Raw genomic sequence first — 18,554 nt, 5'->3', positions numbered from 1 at the left:
CTCAGCACCGCCTTCTTGACCTGCAATCTTCTTCCCAACCTCTCCGCCCCCAACCCCTCTCTGGCCTATCACTCTCACCTTAACCTCCTTCCACCTGTCGTATTCCCAATGCCCCTCCCCCAAGTCCCTCCTCCCTACCTTTTATCTTAGCCTGTTTGGCACACCTTCCTCATTCCTGAAGAAGGGCTTATGCCCGAAACGTCGGTTCTCCTGCTCCTTGGATGCTGCCTGACCTGCTGCGCTTTTCCAGCAACACATTTTTGCAGCTCTGATCTCCAGCATCTGCAGTCCTCACTTTCTCCTCAGAACATACGCAGGGTCATTCAATCTTCACTCTGTCTTCTATGCAAAAGGAAGACTGAGCACCGGGAATATCTTTGCATTCCAGTGCAACACTGCAGCAGGTCTGGCTGCAAATATCTTTGATTTGATGGAATTTCAGGACATCCTGTCACATGGATCATGCAATTTACTCATAATTCCAAAAAGTGAAGTGGAGCATGGTTGGAGGTGGACAGAAAGCAAGAAAGTGCAGTTAGCATGACATCTATCACAGAGGAGGTGTTTCTAACTACTACCAAGCACATTAGGACACTGAGAAAAGTTCAAAATAATCAGGCAGAGTTAACATGGTCTTGTGAAAGGGAAATCACGTTTGACAAATTTATTGGAGTTCTTTGAGAAAGTAACATATGCTGTGGATAAAGGGGACCTGTGGATGTACTCAACTTAGATTTCCAGGAGGCATTTGATGTAGCGTGACATCAAAGATTATTGTAAAAAAATAAAGGCCTACACCGTAAGGGGTAAAATACAGGCATGGATAGAAACTTGCCTAGATAAAAGAAATCAGAGAGATCATGATGGGCTATTTTCTGATTGGTGAGATATAATGAGCAGTATGACGAAAGGATCAGTGTTGGAACATCAATATTTTACAACTTACAATGAAGGGACCCAAAGATGTTAATTTGCTGATGACACAATAGTAGGTCGGAAAGTAACTGATGATGTGGACATAAGGAGGTATTAAGGTGATCGTGATTAAATCTGTAAGGAAAAATGTGCATTTGTCCATTTTGGCAGGCAAAATAAAAAGGGAAACATTTTATCAAAATAGTGAGAGATTATAGACTTCTGAACGGACAGGGGTCTGGATGTCCTGTTGCATGCAAAAAGGTTAGCAGACAGATAAGGCAAGTTATATGGGTGACACAGTGGTTAGCACTGCTGCCTCAGCACCAGAGACCTGGGTTCAATTCCCACCTCAGGCAACCGTCTGTGTGGAGTTTGTACATTCTCACCGTGTTTGCGTGGGTTTCCCCCCACAGTCCAAAAATGTGCAGGTTAGGTGAATTGGCCATGCTAAATCGCCCCTAGGGTTAGGAGAAGGGGCAAATGTAGGGGAATGGGTCTGGGTGGATTGATTTTCAGAGGGTTGGTGTGGACTTGTTGGGCCGAAGGGCCTGTTTCCACACTGTAAGTAATCTAATTACAAAAGCCAATAGAATGCTTTGATTTAATTTATTATTGTCATATGTACCTTCAGTGAAAAATTTTGTTTTGCTGAGAGAGGCTATGCTTCAGATATAAAGGACATTCATGAGTTCACATCTGGAACACTATGTATATTATTGTCCTCCTTATTTAAGCAAGAATGTAAATGTATTAGAAATAATTATGAAAAGGCTTACGAGAATAATACCTGAAATGAAAAGGTTTTTCTAAGAGGAAATATTAGACAGGCTATTATCCACTGAAATTTAAGATAAATATTTTGAAATAGAAGTTCGAACTGGGTGGATGTGGATATGATGTTTCCTCTTTTGGGAAAATCTCTAACTGATGGTGACTATTTTATAAAATAACAGTGTGCCCATTTTCTGAAGCAGGGTCACTGGACCCAAAATGTTAACTCTCCTTCTCTCTCCACAGATGCGGTCAGATCGGCTGAGTTTCTCCAGTAATTTCTGAGATTTGAAAGCATGTTCAAGGCTGAGTAAGATAGATTTTTAATCAGTAAGATGGTCAAGGGTTATGGGGAAATAGGCAGGGAATTGGAGTGAAGGATTATCAGATCAGCCATAAGTTTATTGCTGGGAGCAGACTCAATGGGTCGAATGGCTTTCTTCTGTTTCTATGTCTTAAGGTATGACTTCATGACACTACCTTGAACTCATATTCCTCAGTAAAGTTAGCATAGTCCCAGAAGACCAGAGGGCTGCTCTCTCTCATTAGAGAGAGAGAGAGAGAGAGACAATGGATGTTGGTATAACCTGAGGGTCACCATGTCCCAGACGAGGGGAGAGGTTGAGGAAGCGGGTCCTTCATTGTGAACTCTGCCAATACAGGAATCAATCTCATGCTACTGGGGTCACTCTGCAGAGCAAAGCATCCAGCTCACCTCTCAGTAATAGTGACAATTCATGAAAATGTCGATCCGAATACAATATGTCACCAGAAAGACTGAACAACAACTGTGAAGACTTAGTCTGATTTTAATTTCGTCTGAAAGTAGATTAAGACCACCAAAACCCTACAAACCTTCAACAAAGACACAATCCGACTCTACACAACCTGCTTGATCGCACCTGGATGGCAGTGGCAGAGTAGGTAATGTCTGGGCTCAACAGCCTGGATCTCATCTATTCCACCCATTTTCCTTTTCCCTTTCCTTTTTTTCTTTCCTTTCTCTTTGCTTTTTCCAGTCTTTCTTACTTACCTTTTGGAGGCTGTGGAGGCAGAGGCTGGGGCACAGCATGGGCACAGACAGCAACAGTGGCAAGGCAGCGACTGGTGGTCACGCCTGAAGGCCTGAGAGCAACGGAGAAGTCTAGGGTGCTCGGGCAGGTCTCAGCCCAGCACAGGGGAGAGCAAGCCCTCCTGGAGGAACAAAAACAAAAATTGCTGGAAAAGCTCAGCAGGTCTGGCAGGATCTGTGAGAGAGAAATCAGAGTTAACGTTTCGGCTCCGGTGACCCTTCCTCAGAACCAGCTTGGAGCATCTGCAGGCCCGTGGCTAAGAAAAGACTGTAATGTTGGACTTCTTAATTTCTTTATTTTTCTACTTTTATGCTAAGAAAACTGCAGTACTAAACATTTTAACCTACTTCTTTATTTTCATATTTCTGTGACGATGATTTTGTACCTAGATACTCTGTACCTAGATGGTGCCATGAGAGTCAACATTACGCACTTTTCACTGTACTCTTTTTGTAAAATTCATTCACAGGACACAGGCAAACCTGACTCGACCAGCATTTATCGCCCAGTGGGCAGCTCAGAGACAACCACATTGCTGTGGGTCTAGAGTCACATGTAGGCCAGACCAGGTAAAGAAGACAGTGTCCTTCCCTAAAGGACATTAATGAACCAATAGATTTTTCTAACAATCGACACATCACCATTAGACTCTTAACTGCAGATAATTGTTGAATTCAAATTCCACTATCAGCTGTGGTGGTTTCTGAACACAGGTCCCCAGAACATTGTGTGGTCTTGGCAGTGTGGATGAGCAGAGGGATCTTGGTGTCCATGTACACAGATCTCTGAAAGTTGCCACCCAGGTAAATAGTGCGGTGAGGAAGGCATATGGCGTACTGGCTTTTATTGGTAGAGGAATTGAGTTCCGGAGTCCTGAGGTCATGATGCAGTTGTATAAGACTCTGGTGCGGCCGCAGCTGGAATACTGTGTGCAGTTTTTGGTCGCCATACTATAGGAAGGATGTGAAGGCACTGGAACGGGTGCAGAGGAGGTTTACCAGGATGTTGCCTGGTATGGAAGGAAGATCGTATGAGGAAAGACTGAGACACTTGGGGCTGTTTTCATTAGAGAAAAGAAGGTTTAGGGGTGACTTGATTGAGGTGTACAAGATGATAGGGGGTTAGATAGGGTTGACAGTGTGAACCTTTTCCCGCGTATGGAGTCGGGTATTACAAGGGGGCATAGCTTTAAATTAAGGGGGGGTAGATATAGGACTGAAGTTAGGGGTAGGTTCTTCACTCAGCGAGTCGTAAGTTCATGGAATGCCCTGCCAGTAGCAGTGGTGGACTCTCCCTCTTTATGGGCATTTAAGCGGGCATTGGATAGGTATATGGAGGATAGTGGGTTAGTATAGGTTAGGTGGGCTTGGATCGGCGCAACATTGAGGGCCAAAGGGCCTGTACTGCGCTGTATTCTTCTATGTTCTATGTTCTATGTCTCTGGATTAACAGTCTAGCAATGGTACCACTAGACCATCGTCTCCCCTTATGATACCCCATACTTGTGTACACTTGACAATAAAACCTAAATCTAAGTCTAACCTGTGGATCTCTCAATGTGCTTTACAGCTGATGAAATCATTTGGACATTCAGTCCCCATTGTACTGCGGGGAAATGTTGTGAAAATGTCAACCATATTAACAAAGAAAGCACGGCTTATTCTCTAAAAATCACTCTGTGTTCTTGCAGAACTGAACCTTGCTTCCCTAGAAAGAAGCCTGACCTTTGGGAGACTGTCCAACTTACCTGTAAACTGCTAAAGCTGCTGTCAGTGCTCTTGTTTTAACTATTTGAAATGTAAACCTAATGAGGTACAGCGTGGGGAAAACTGCAGAAGCGAAGCCAGTTAATGCAACTCATAGATTATAACATTATTGAAATTATCCAGCACAGAAAAAAAAAATCAATGACTTCACATTTCTCAAAATGGGAGAAAACATTTGGATGCAAAAGAAAAACAGATTAATTGTCCACTTAGTTTGAACACCCAATTTCACAGCCCAGTTTTCACATCTCAAACAATGAGGAGGTTCACTTAACATCTTAATGTCTATTACCTTATATATAATATAATTTTTTATTACTTATTTGTTGGACTTGGGCATCGCTGGCTGGCCAGCATTGATAGACCATCCCAATTTGTCCCTAAAACCCACAATTGGATTTTTTTTCTTAAGTGGACACCACTGGCACACAGAACTGGCCTGACATCACATGATGGAATGGAGACCTTATATAACACAATGCTGTGAGCTTTGCACTTGTAATAAACATGGTTAGTGCCATAAAGTCAAGGTTCAGGCAATGGAAACAGTATTCAGTCGAATCTAATTAAATTACTGAATGCCTGATGCAGTTCTCAGATTTTAAACAGAGACATCATTAGAATAATTGAATATGAATGCAAAAACAAGCAACTTAAGATGATAATTACACGACTGAATGAACTGCAGCATTATTTATTACACAGCAGCAATTTCAGAATCTGGTATCAGCATGTGATGGCCTGAGAAAGCTGCACTTATATCATTGTTATCTTCACACACATGCAAGACCTCTCATCCCCAGAGGCAACCTCTTTTTTATCCAAGCACTGACCCAAAGATGGAGCTTGGAAAAATTTGCTGCTCCAGCAGAATTTTCATGTCCTCAGTGTCTGCTCAATAAGGCAGCAGAGATCTCTGAGATGATGTGTAATCTTGCATAGTTTCACAGAATATCTTAATCACTACTCTTGAATCACATGCCAGTTATTAATTCGTGAGCATGTCTGGAAAATTTAATATTTATGCCCATCCCCAGCTGCTTCAGGAAGGAGATTTTGGAGCAGTTGAGTGACTCTTCAGTCATTTAAGAGTTTAGTTAACCAGGTTAACACAGGACTGAGTCGGGTCAAGATCAAACTGGATGGGAGCGACCAATTTTCTTCAACAAACCTCATTTACAACCCAATGCAGCCTTTATGTCAATCTCACATCTCCAAGGCCACTTCGAGCAAACAAAACTCATTCTTTTTCATTGTCAGAGCTTTTGTTAATACTGATTTCAATTCCTCAAATCGCCATTATAGGTTTTGAACTCTCATTTCAAGTCCAGGCCTGGGAATTATCTTCACCCAGTAACGAAACTAATATGCCACCCAAAGCAAGCAGAGTGTATGCCAAGAAGATTGACCAGGGGCCAGTTACTATTAGCACTGGATCAGGTTCCACTTGTCTTTTCTCTCTGACCATAAGCTATTTGCCTTCCTCACATATCTGCATCTCTGGATAACAGGACATGAGTGTCATGAAGGCTGGTTTGTTCTGATCTAGCTGAAACTCTGAGAGATATATCCATCCAGAAAAGAATCCTATTCATCAGCAGCACACAGAGCCTGAACTGACCAAAATCAGAGCCTTCTCACAATGAAAGTTAAATTTTGCAGATATGTAAATCTGACACAGACAGAAAATGCTGTAAAAACCCAGTAGTTTGGTAGCACCGACGGGGAGAAAAACAGTGGTAGCATTCTGAGTCTGGCATGATTCTGAAGTCCTGAAAAATACCCATACCAGACTCTGTTTCTCTCTCTCCAGAGATGCTTTTGGACTATAGAATTCTTATAGCCACTCAGCCCATAGTAACCCTCCAAAGAGCATTCCAATCATATCCACCCTATCCCTGCAACCTTGCATTTCCCATGGTTAATCCACCTAACCCTGCATATCTTTGGACTGTGGGAGGAAACCCACAGAGACCCAGGGACAACATGCAAACTTCCAGCTGAGGCTGGAATTGAACCCAGGTCCCTGGTGCTGTGTGGCAGTAGTGCTAACCACTGAGCCACCATGCCACCTCCTGCATTCCTACAGCATTCTGTGTTTATGCCAGAGCTATCTTGGCAGCTTCATGTATACAGTTATTGTTTTATATATGTGTAAACTTTAGAGCAATGACAAAGCAACCCTGTTGAATATTCCTGTAATATATGAAAATACATTTAAACATAGTGGGACACACTAGCGGTTCATTAAGAACCGAAGGAACAGCATAGACTGGTTGGGCTGAAAGGCCTGTATCTATGCTGTAAATTCTTTGCAGTCTTATGATGATTGCATTGGAGAAAGGCAAACAAATAGGACAATGGAACTGCAGCAGAAAGTGCACTTACTGATCAGGCGCATGCAAATCTATCTGCTGGTACCGATTATAATGCTAAAATGACTCCCTGATAATCTTCTGTTCCCTCATGCAGGAGCTCCCCCACCTCCTTCAATCATCCTCAATCCCAAGAGGCTGCCGAAGAAGGTGTGCTCCAGTTTTCCCCCTGTCATCTTACACTGAGCTGCCTGCACATAGGGATTGTTAATGAAACAAAGTTTATCCATAGTTAGTCATGTCAGGTATTTGGGTGACACCCTGTTGGCAGAACAGAATTTTAATAGATTTATCAAAGTGGCTATAAATATTAGTAGGAGGTAGTTATCAATATGAAACTGTTCTGCAGAGATTTTTCACCATTAAGAATAAAATTGGATCTTTTCCAAGTTAAAAAAAACAGAAGATGTCATAGGTCAGATATCCAGGAATCTCATTAGTAGGTCGATATGTCCAGAGCTCTATCATGTTCTTCCTGAGTTATATAATTTAATTTCATATTTGAATGCCCTTTTTAAAAGTTGACTACCGGTCAGTTATCACTATGATTAACAAGAAGTTTTTTAAATACATCCATTAGGTCTTCACTTTGAAATTACCTTGAGGTTTCCCATGTCCAGACATTCAGCAGGAGTATTGAAATCAATCATTAATTATGAATCACATTCCACCTAGGGCCTGCTTCAGAAAACCAATCTTTTTTCTCTCTCAGTAAACAGCAATTAATCAAAACTTAAAATATTGATTTTAAAATTAATTGCTTTCAGTTATCTAATTGTCTACTTTTGCCTTTAGTCCTTCTGTCTTTTTTTTCATCCTTTATGGGATGTGAGTCTCACTAGTCTCGCCAGCGATTATTGCCTGCTCCTAATTGCCCTGGAAAAGGTGGTGGTGAGCTGACTTTCTGAATCATGATCTGGAGGAAACAGTGTTGGACTGGGGCGAACAAAGTTAAAAATCACACAACACCAGGTTATAGTCCAACAGGTTTATTTGGCAGTACAAGTTTTCAGAGCACTACTCCTTTGTCTGGCAGCTAGTGGAGCAGGATCATAGAACACAGTATTTATAACTAAAACTTCTCTGTCTGCTGATCCTGCTCCACTAGCTAGCTGATTTGGGAGCAGCATTCTTAAAGTTTGTACTTTCAAATAAACCTATTGGACTATAACCTGGTGTTGTGTGATTTTTAACTTTCTTAATCACTGCAGAGTAAAGAGTGTAGTACCAAGTTACAAGATTTGACTCAGTGACATCCAACTTAGGATGGTGCATGGCTTGGAACTTGGAAGTGGTGTTTCTGTATATTTACTGCTCTTGTCCCTCTAGGTGGTACTGGTAACAGGTTTGGAAGATGATGTTGGAGGAGCCTTGGTGAACAACTGCCATGCATATTGCAGAGAGTACACATAATGAGCATTGATGATGAAGGGAGTAAATATTGAAGATAAGATATGGATGCCAGTCTTCCTCCCATTATTGTTGACTGTCAATCAGAACACACAAGAATATGACTCACGAGTGCATTATCATTAGTTGCTAGGTCTGTAAAAATGACAGTTTCCATGTAAATGTTAACAATTAGCTGTTTGAATCCACTGAATTGGTTTATATTTTGTCGACTGGAGAACTATGTCATACAGGATGTGGATAAGCCTCCCTCAAATGATCTCACTGCAAATGCTAAAGGAAACCTTTCACAGTTAACAACATAGAATCCTTACAGAGCAGAATGAGGCCATTCATACCATCAAGTCTTCACCAACCCTCTGAAGGGTATTCCAACACAGAACCCCTCCCAGTTCCAAAACCCAGCTAATCCTAGCCTGCACACCCCTGGACACTATGGGCAATTTCCTATGACAATCCACCTAACCTGCACATCTTTGGACTATGGGAGGAAACCAGAGCAAATGAAGGAAAGCCACACGGACATGGGGAGAATGTACAAACTCCACACAGACAGTCGCCCGCAGCTGGAATCAAACCTGGGTACCTGGCGCTGTGAGGCAGCAGTGCTAACCACTGAGTTGCCCCAAACTAAAACCTTGCTACATTGAGGCCAAGAGTGGTTGAAGAAATCCTGCTAAACCTGGCTTTCAAAGGAACTTCAGTAAGCCTTGTAGTCCAATGAAAATCTGAGCACAGATTGCATTTGGTAAGTCAGTCAAATTCAGCAGAATGAACAATTTTTTTAAGATTAGATTCCCTACAGTGTGGAAACAGGCTCTTCGGCCCAACAAGTCCACACTGACCCTCTAACCCACAAAGACCCATTTCCATCTGTAAATGCACCTAACACTATAGGCAATTTAGCATGGCTAATTCACCTAAACTGCACATCTTTGGACTGTGGGAGGAAACCAGAGCACCCAGAGGAAACTCACGCAGACACAGGGAGAATGTGCAAACTCTACACAGACAGTCACCCAAGGCTGGAATCGAACCTGGGTCCCTGGTGTTGTGAGGCAGCAGTGCTAACCACTGACCCGCTGTGCTGCCATGATGGACCAAATTGCAATTGGCATAAAAAGATCACATGAGCCTTCTTGATTCCTAGTTAGTCCCTCTTGCTGGAGGTGGATGGAATTGAACTCAACTTTACCATGATTCTTACAGAGTCACTTACCGTGACAACCATCACTGCCTCCAATAAATACTTGATTGACAGTAGTTTGAGTGAGGCTTGAGGGCTTATGGAACTTTAGTCAACATAATACAATACCTTCAGGGCATGACGGGAAGGAAATATTGGAAACTTCTGGAAGAAGATGTTACTGTCAAAAGAATGTTGAAGCCAATCCTTAAAACCAACTCTGTTTTCAGACTCAGTAATACTCAATAAGAATAAGGCAATGGCTTCCCATCTTGCATTGAATCTTATTAAAAATAATTGAAGTTTCCACTCTAGTCATTTCCAGCAGCAATTATACTCAACAGAACTGTGGTATGAAGCACTAACTTTCTGTACAACTCGAAATAGTGGCAGTTAGGGAGTTTTGAGAAGATTTGTAGCTCAGGTTGAGGTTCTGCATACAGGTTTGCTCGCTGAGTTGGAAGGTTCGTTTTCAGATGTTTCATCACCATACTAGGTAACATCATCAGTGAGCCTCCGGACGAAGAACTGGTGGCATGGCCCACTTTCTATTTATGTGTTTAGGTTTCCTTGGGTTGGTGATGTCATTTCTTGTGGTGATATAATTTCCTGTGGCGATGTCATTTCCTGTTCTTTTTCTCAGGGTGTGGTAAGTGGGATCCAAGTCAACATGTTTGTTAATAGAGTTCTCATTGGAATGCCATGCTTCTAGGAATTCTTGTGCATGTCTTTGTTTGGACAAACACATAGACAGAAAGTGGGCCATGCCACCAGTGCTTCATCCAGAGGCTCACTGATGATGTTGCGTAGTATGGTGATGAAACATCTGAAAACGAACCTTCCAGCTCAGTGAGCAAACTTACATCCATAATACTGGCAGTTGTTTAAAATGATAATTACTGTGCTCTTCTACATACTTCACAAGAAAGCATGGGTGACCACTTTGCAGAACACCTGTGGTCTGTGCACAAGCAGGATTCTGACCTTCCTGTAGTTGGTCATTTTAACACAGCATCCTGCTCATATAGCCATATGTCTATCCTTGGCATACTGCAGTATTGCAGCAAATCCCAGCGCAAACTGAAGGGACAACATCTCATCTTCAGACCAGGCACTTCCGGAGTTAATATTGAGTTCCACACCTTCAAATTGTGAACTCACTCCCACGCCCTCCCTTTCTTTTGGCTTTACTTGTAACATTCTCCATCACCATGTCCTCTCTCCCCTCCTTCCACTCCAATGGGACTGTCTGTTCCTTCCAGTCTGGCATTCTGACACACCACTGTTCTGCTATTTTCACATTCCGATCACTCAATCAAGTCTATCAGCACCTTTTCTCCCCCAGCACCTCCACCAACAGCATCCCCCATCCCCCCACCCCCCAACGCTACTACTGCCTAAATGTTGTCCTCTCCACACTTCACATTAGCTCTGATGAAGAGTCATCTAGCTCGCTCTCTCTCCATGGATGCTGCCTGACCCACTGTGATCTCCAGCATTCTTTGTTTTCAGTATAGATTCCAGCATCTTGCTCCTTCACAAGAAATACTCCTAAAGAAGCATATACTGCACCCGAACAAACAAAAACCCTCACAGGTCCCTGTTGAAGGATGAGGTGATGAAAGAAAAATTGAAAGATAGCAACTCAATGTGAAATAATTATACAAACATTTGAGATCTCTACATCCATTAATTTTGTACATAATTTTGAATTGATAGTCATGCCAATACCTAGTTCCTTAGAATTCCCAACTTAAATATCTCCTCTCTTGTCAGTTAAGATACACCTGAAAGAGCTCCTCATTGACTGAGCTGTTAAACATCTTCAAAAACACTTTTTTTGTTGTTGCTTATGTTTTTTTTTCACACATGACTCTCCCATGAAGCATCTCGAGACTGTTTTTGGGCTTTTCACAAATACAAGTTACTTTGACATTGGGAACACGGTTCCTTGGATTACCAGGTCTCAGAACAAATCTGCTGAGTCCTAAAAAGCACAATTAACAAGCCCTACCACTCCCTTTGTATTTCGCAATCTTGGAGACAGAGCGGCAGCAAGATCCTAATGAAATTGTTATCTGGAAATCAGCAAGAAAATCACATCTGCCAGCCATTAAATTCTCCCCCTTCACCAGCACCAGGGCTAATGCCACAATGAGGTGCTTGTAACATCTCATCACCAGAGACAGATAGCTGCACTTTGTCTTGTCAACTCGAATTTATGCACAGCACAAAAATAAAAGAGAGTGATCAAAGTTGAATGGACTTTAAAAAGATCAGTGCTGTACTGGGAATAAAATCCTTCACTGATTTCTTGTTGCCATGCCAGTGTAAATATTTCAGTTACATTTCCCCAGCCACTCATCCTTAATGGAACTGAACTACTATCCCTCAATGATGTAATTTTTAACTTGCACTTCCTTGCAATTCTTACTGCTTTTATTTTACCACTTTTGCCTTTTATTCTGATATTGTTAGAACACTTCCAAAACAACGCAAATCATCAGAGAACATCACAATTTGCAAATGGAACTTGGCAATTAGTGTCATGGTGTCTCAGGTCACAATTATGACTGGGACAAAAATGTCATGATTTCGATTTCAGCATTCATTAAGTGGAGCTCAACTGGCTATGTTGTAATTTTGAACTACTGACATGGTGGACACTTCATAAGTACAAAGCAACAGCTAAGGCTTGTACCTATTCTTTAAAATGCTTTCGTTTTCTCACAGAAACATAGCAGCATATAATGTGGCACCTCTGCTCTTCAACCAGAAAATGACAGATGAAAAAAAAAGCAAAAACATCCAAATACGTGGATAATTCACCAAAAAACAGATTTCAACATACATCTTCAAATGCACTTGTCCTCAGATCCCTGACAATTCATGTCCAGATCAGAACAGGCTGAAAATTCTCCCAAACCATAGCACCTGGGCTGTTTAACAGTCAGACATGCTCACATAATTGTATTAACTGTATAAGACCTTAAAATGCTTATCTCCTCTGTGATAGCCTAACTTAAACACTGATTACACTGAGCATTCATATTGTAAATTGCGAATTGTATCAATCAACAGCATCAATGCCAGCAACAGATCCTTCACACTGTGTCACTAAACAGTGCAGATTCAAGAAGTACGTTCACCATCTGCAGTATCAGCTAGGAGTGAACTATAATGGTAGTGACGCCTTTTTCCTGAGAAATATTTCAAAAATCTTTGAAAAACAAACAAATTGACTTTGTCTACCAGATGGTCTGATGCATCTTAACACATGAGCATCGCACCACTTTCCAGAACTGGATAGAATTATTAACACCCATCCTTTCTGTTCACCAACGAACAGTCCACAAATAAGAAGGCTGTGTCTCTCACAACTGAGTTTCAGAAAACAGCTAACTGCAGAACCCTCGTCTGTTTGAAGTTAGCACCAAGTCACTGTCTTTCACAAGTCTCAACGAAGGACTAAGAAAACCATTTCCTACCTTCACAATGAGCTGTGTCACCTTGGATGGGAGCAAAACCATTCTTGCACATGCATATCGCTCGTGTGTTCAGGTTCCAGCATTCAGAGTTTTCACCACACTGATGTCCATCCGCACAGAAATCATGGCCTGTAATACAAGGGCATAGTTATATCACATCCTGATGAAGGATGTTGACCCAAAATGTTGACTTCTCCACCTCCTGACGCTGTCTGGCTTAATGTGTTCTTCCAGACGTCTACATTGATTATAACACAAGTGGGCTATAATGGGGGCAAAAAAAACATCCAAATCTTTGAAGATAATGAACAGACTGATCTGTGTTCCAAACCAAATTGCAGCTATTCCCAACATAAAGTGCATGTGGTTAACAAATTGGTTTCTGTGATTGAAATAACTCTTTAAATTATCAATCCAGGATTTAGCAATAAATGGAATTACAGAATTGTATATAAAGGTCAGCTCATCCCATTTGTGGCATATCCAATGTTGTAGTTATGAATTGATGTTTCAAACTTTCATGCCTGGAGTGAACTGGCCAAAGATTTGGCATTGAGTATTATAGGCCAAAATTACCTGCAATCTTCTGTAGTCTGTGACTCTGGTAAACAAATGGTACTGATACCCAAGTACATTGTGGCTACCCCACATCCATTCTCACAGATGGACTGCTTTTCTGCTGCTTAACATATTAAAATATCTGTGCCTAACAATTGTCAAGGGGAAATAAGGAGATTGCAAATTAATTGAACAGGAATCGTGCATCGGTCCTTACTAAAGCTGGGACAAATAACCTCCCAGAAGTCACTGGAAATCAGAAAATGGAAGGGGAGGAGCAATTTAACAAAGTTATAATTACCTAGTATGTTGTACTGAGCAAACTGTTGGGCTACTAATGACAAATCCCCAGGTCCTAATGGACTTACTCATAAGGCTTAAAATAAATGGATGGTGAGGTACTTAGTGTATTAGTTTTAATGTTCCAAAATCCCCTTCATTCAGGGAATGTTCCAATAGATAGGAAAATGATATGATATCCCTTCATTATAAAAGGGAGAGAGGCAGAAAGCAGGAAACCAAAGTCGAGTTAGCTTAACATCCAACATGGTAGCAATGTTAAAGCAATTACTAAAGCCATTACAGCAGAACACTTGGAAAAAAAAGTCAATACAATCAGGCAGAGTCAATGTGGTTTTATGAGTGAGAACTCATGTTGAACTAATTTAGTGGAATTCTTTGAGGGAATAATGTAAAGCAAAAGGACGTTGGAGCAAAAGTAGGTCATTTGGCCCATTGGGTCTGCTTCACCATTCAATGAGATCATGGCTGACCATGTAATCCTCAATTCCATTTACTGCCTATTCCCCATTACCCTTGATTCCCTTACTGATTGAAATATCTGTCAATCTTAGCCTTGAATACGTTTAAGAAGCCAGCCTCAATAGCTTTTGAGGTCAAAATTTCCATTGGTTTACTCTTTTGTGAGAGAAGAAATGTCTCCTCATCTTTGTCTTAAATGGCCAACCCTTGATTTTGAGTTTATGCCCTCTGGTCCAGGACTCTCCTACAGGGGGCAACAGCCTCTTAACATCTACACAGTCAAGCCCTCTAAGAATCTGTACATTTCAATAGGATTGCCTCTCATTTTCCTAAATTCTGATGTACAGGCCCAAATTACTCCACCTCCCCTTATAAGACAATCCCTCTGTACCTATGATCAACTAAGTGAATCTTCTCTGGATTGTCTCCAAGGCTAGTCTACCACTGTGGAACTGGAGAAAGTGCATTGAAATGGATAGAAAATTGGTTTGCAGAGAGAAATCAAAGGGATGGCATAGTGGCACAGTGGTTAGCACCACTGCCTCACAGAGCCAGGGACCCAGAGCCTTAGGCTGTATGGAGTTTGCACATTCTCTCCATGTCTGCGTGGGTTTCCTCCAGGTGCTCTACTTTCCTCCCACAGTCCAAAGATGTGCAGGTCAGGTAAATTGGCTATGCTAAATTGCCCATAGTATTAGATGCATTAGTCAGAGGGAAATGGATCTGAGTGGGTTACTCTTCAGAGGGTCTGTATGGACTTGTTGGGCTGAAGGGCCTGTTTCAACACTGTAGGGAATCTAATAAAGAGTAGGAATTAATGGGTCCTTTTCAAACTGGCAGGTAGTAACTAGTGGGATGCCACAGGGATTGATGCGAGGACCTCAGCCGTTCACAGTATATATTAATGATTTGGTTGAGGGAACAACATGTAACATCTCAAAGTTTGCAGATGATACCAAATTGGGTGGGAGGGTTAAGTGTGATGAGGATGCAGATGTCCTCCAACATTATCTGGACAGGTTGGGTGAATGGGCAAATCAATGGCAGATGCGGTATAATTTGGATAAATGCGAGGTTATTCACTTTGGAAGCAAAAACAAGAAGGCAGATTACTACCTGGATGGGTGTGAATTTGGAGAGAGGAGTATGCAGCAGGACCTGGGTGTCCTTGTGCACCAGTCGATGAAGGTAAGCATGCAGGTGCAGCAGGCGGTAACGAAGGTAAATGGTATGTTGGCCTTCATTGCGAGAGGTTTTGATTAGAGAAGCAACGATGTGTTGTTGCAGTTCCACAGGGCCTTGGTAAGACCACACCGGGAATATTGTGGGCAGTTTTGGTTTCCTTTTCTGAGGAAGGATGCTCTTGCTCTCAAGGGAGAGCAAAGATTTCCAGGGCTGATCTGGGGATGCAGGACTGATGTATAAGGAGAGACTGACTAACTTAGGATTGTTTTCACTGGTGTCAGACGAATGAGGGGGAATCTCATAGAGACATATAAAATTCTAACACCACTAGGCAGGGAGATGGTGGATGCGTCCAGGACCAGGGAGTCACAGTCTGAGGATTTGGAGTGGACCATTTAGGACGGAGACGTGGAGACATTTTTTCAGCTAAAGGGTAGTGTGCCTATGAATTCACTACCACAGGAAGTAGCTGATGTCAAAATATTGAATGTATTCAAGAGGCAGCGAGATACAGAACTTGGGGCAAATGGGATCAAAGGTTATGGGGAAAAAGCAGGATTAGGCTATTGACTGGACAATCAGCCATGATCGTGATGAATGGCAGAGAAGGCTCGAAAGGCCAAAAGCCTCCTCCTGCTCCTATCATCTGTTTCCATGTTTCCTCAGATAAGGAGTCCATAACTGTTTACAGTATTCTGGGTGTGGTCCAACTAGTGCATTGTATAGTTTTAGCAGGACCATCCTATTTTTACAAAGTATTCCCTTTGAAATAAAGGCCACATTCCAGTTTCCTTTTCTAGTAAACTTGTATGCTAGCTTCCTGCGTGGTGCAGCTTTATTTCATCTTGCTCAAGTTAAATCCCATTTAGTTCCTCTATTCACCAAGCCACCGTGCATAACGTCATCAAATTATGTTCCAACTGCCAAGATTCAGCCTAATGACTTATTATCCTTCTGCAAGCACTTTACATAGAACATAGAACATAGAACAATACAGCACAGAACAGTCCCTTCGGCCCACGATGTTGTGCTGAACATTTGTCCTAGCTTAAGCACCTATCCATGTACCTATCCAATTGCTGCTTAAAGGTCACCAATGATTCTGACTCTGCCACTCCCACAGGTAGCGCATTCCATGCCCCCGCCCCTCTCTTGGTAAAGAACCTACCTCTATATCTTCCACCCTTCACCTTAAATTTATGTCCCCTTGTTTTACCCGGGGAAAAAGACTCTGACTGTCTACTCTATCTATTCCCCTGATCATCTTATAAACCTCTATCAAGTCACCCCTCATCCTTCGCCATTCCAATGAGAAAAGGCCTAGCACTCTCAACCTATCCTCGTACAATCTAATCTAATCTAATCTAATCTAATCTAATCTAATCTAAAACCTATTCTCCATTCCAGGCAACATCCTGGTAAATCTCCTCTGCATCCTCTCCAAAGCTTCCACATCTTTCCTAAAGTGAGGCGACCAGAACTGCACACACTACTCCAAATGTGGCCTTTTCAAGGTCCTGTACAGCTGTAACATCACCTCGCAAATCTTGAATTCAATCCCTCTGCTAATGAACGCTAATACACCACAGGTCTTCTTACAAGCTCTATCCACCTGAGTGGCAACTTTCAAAGATCTATGAACATAGACCCCAAGATCTTCTGCTCCTCCACCTTACTAAGAATCCTACCGTTAACCCTGTATTCCGCATTCTTATTTGCCCTTCCAAAATGGACAACCTCACACTTGACAGGGTTGAACTCCATCTGCCACTCCTCAGCCCAGCTCTGCATCATATCTAAGTCCCTTTGCAGTTGACAACAGCCCTCCTCAATATCCACAACTCCACCAACCTTCGTATCGTCTGCAAATTTACTGACCCACCTTTCGACTCCCTCTTCCAAGACATTAATAAAAATTACAAACAGCAGAGGACCCAGAACTGATCCCTGCGGAACTCCACTTGTAACTGTTATAGTTCATATAGTTCAATGATATAGTTCATTGCATGTAAGCATCAGAGGTTACACTGATATAATAGACATTGTTACAGTGACTTTGAGGAAGACCAGGTGGCAGGTCACACAAGCTTTGTTCTGCCCACAAGTTTACATGACATAATCCTAGTGAATGGTGCTTATGGCACTCCTCAATATAAATCCTTACAACCCCATATAAAATAAAGACCAGGAATGGCCCAGAGAACTTTGGCCATTGGCCACGTGATTTATTTTTGGATTTTTTATGTTGGGTTGTTGTTTGTCTAGTCTTTAGAAAAGACTTCCCAATTTCAGTACAAGTCTCCCCTTGTTAGATTATATGGTCAACTGGGCAGGGTGGGCACTTGTTGCTTCCATTGCCCATGTTGATGTAATGAGGTGATCTGTTTGGTATTATTTTAAATGTACTGTTCTGTAGAGATTTGGTATGAACGAGTGGCTTGCTGAAACTCAGAGGCTCGTCAATCACATTGCTGTTGCTCTTTTGTTTCATGTAACCTAGATGGGGTAAGGAATTCTATTTTCCTTCCACAAAGAATATTTTATGTTAACCTAGTGGTTTCATGACCATTGATACTGAGGGAGCTGTTTATTCTGGAATGAATTCAAATTTCCCCCGTCGCAGTGATTGGATTTGAACATGATCTCCAGAGTTTTTTAAAATTCACTCGAGGAAGGTGGACGTGGCTTGCTTGGCTGGGCCAGCATTATATCCCATCCCTAATTGCACTTGAGAAGGTGGTGATGAGCTACCTTCTGAGCTGCTGGATTACTACTCTAGTAACATTGCCACAATCCTGTTATTTCCAATTATGTGCACGCCTCCTCCCTCAACCCCATCCATCTGGGCCCTACCCTCTTAAATTCCAGTCCCTAAACCTGTGTCTCTATTGGAAGACTGCATTTTCTATTTTTCTGTATTTTTGATTGTAGACTGAAATGGGAAAAGGGCAGTTCTAAAATCAAAAGTGAAATGATACCACAGAGGCAGGTATCCCATCACCAAGTCAGCAGTATTTACATGTTGAAATACCTTGGCATTGATCCAACTCCCTCTGAGCATC

General features: G+C 42.0%; 1 protein-coding gene across 5 annotated transcripts in view; it reads right to left on the bottom strand.

Annotated features, from left to right (window-relative positions):
• Positions 1–18,554, bottom strand: part of LOC122557625 (protein kinase C-binding protein NELL1-like) — a 954,605-nt gene that overhangs the window by 651,055 nt on the left and 284,996 nt on the right. For all 5 annotated transcript variants that reach the window (XM_043705393.1, XM_043705388.1, XM_043705391.1 and 2 more), the window contains one exon: positions 12,988–13,116. In XM_043705393.1, coding sequence (XP_043561328.1) covers positions 12,988–13,116 — 129 coding nt within the window. The remainder of the gene's footprint in view (positions 1–12,987; positions 13,117–18,554) is intronic.

The sequence above is a fragment of the Chiloscyllium plagiosum genome, chromosome 16 (assembly GCF_004010195.1).
Source record: "Chiloscyllium plagiosum isolate BGI_BamShark_2017 chromosome 16, ASM401019v2, whole genome shotgun sequence".
Classification (NCBI taxonomy): domain Eukaryota; kingdom Metazoa; phylum Chordata; class Chondrichthyes; order Orectolobiformes; family Hemiscylliidae; genus Chiloscyllium; species Chiloscyllium plagiosum.
This window is presented reverse-complemented; position numbering and strand designations above follow the sequence as displayed.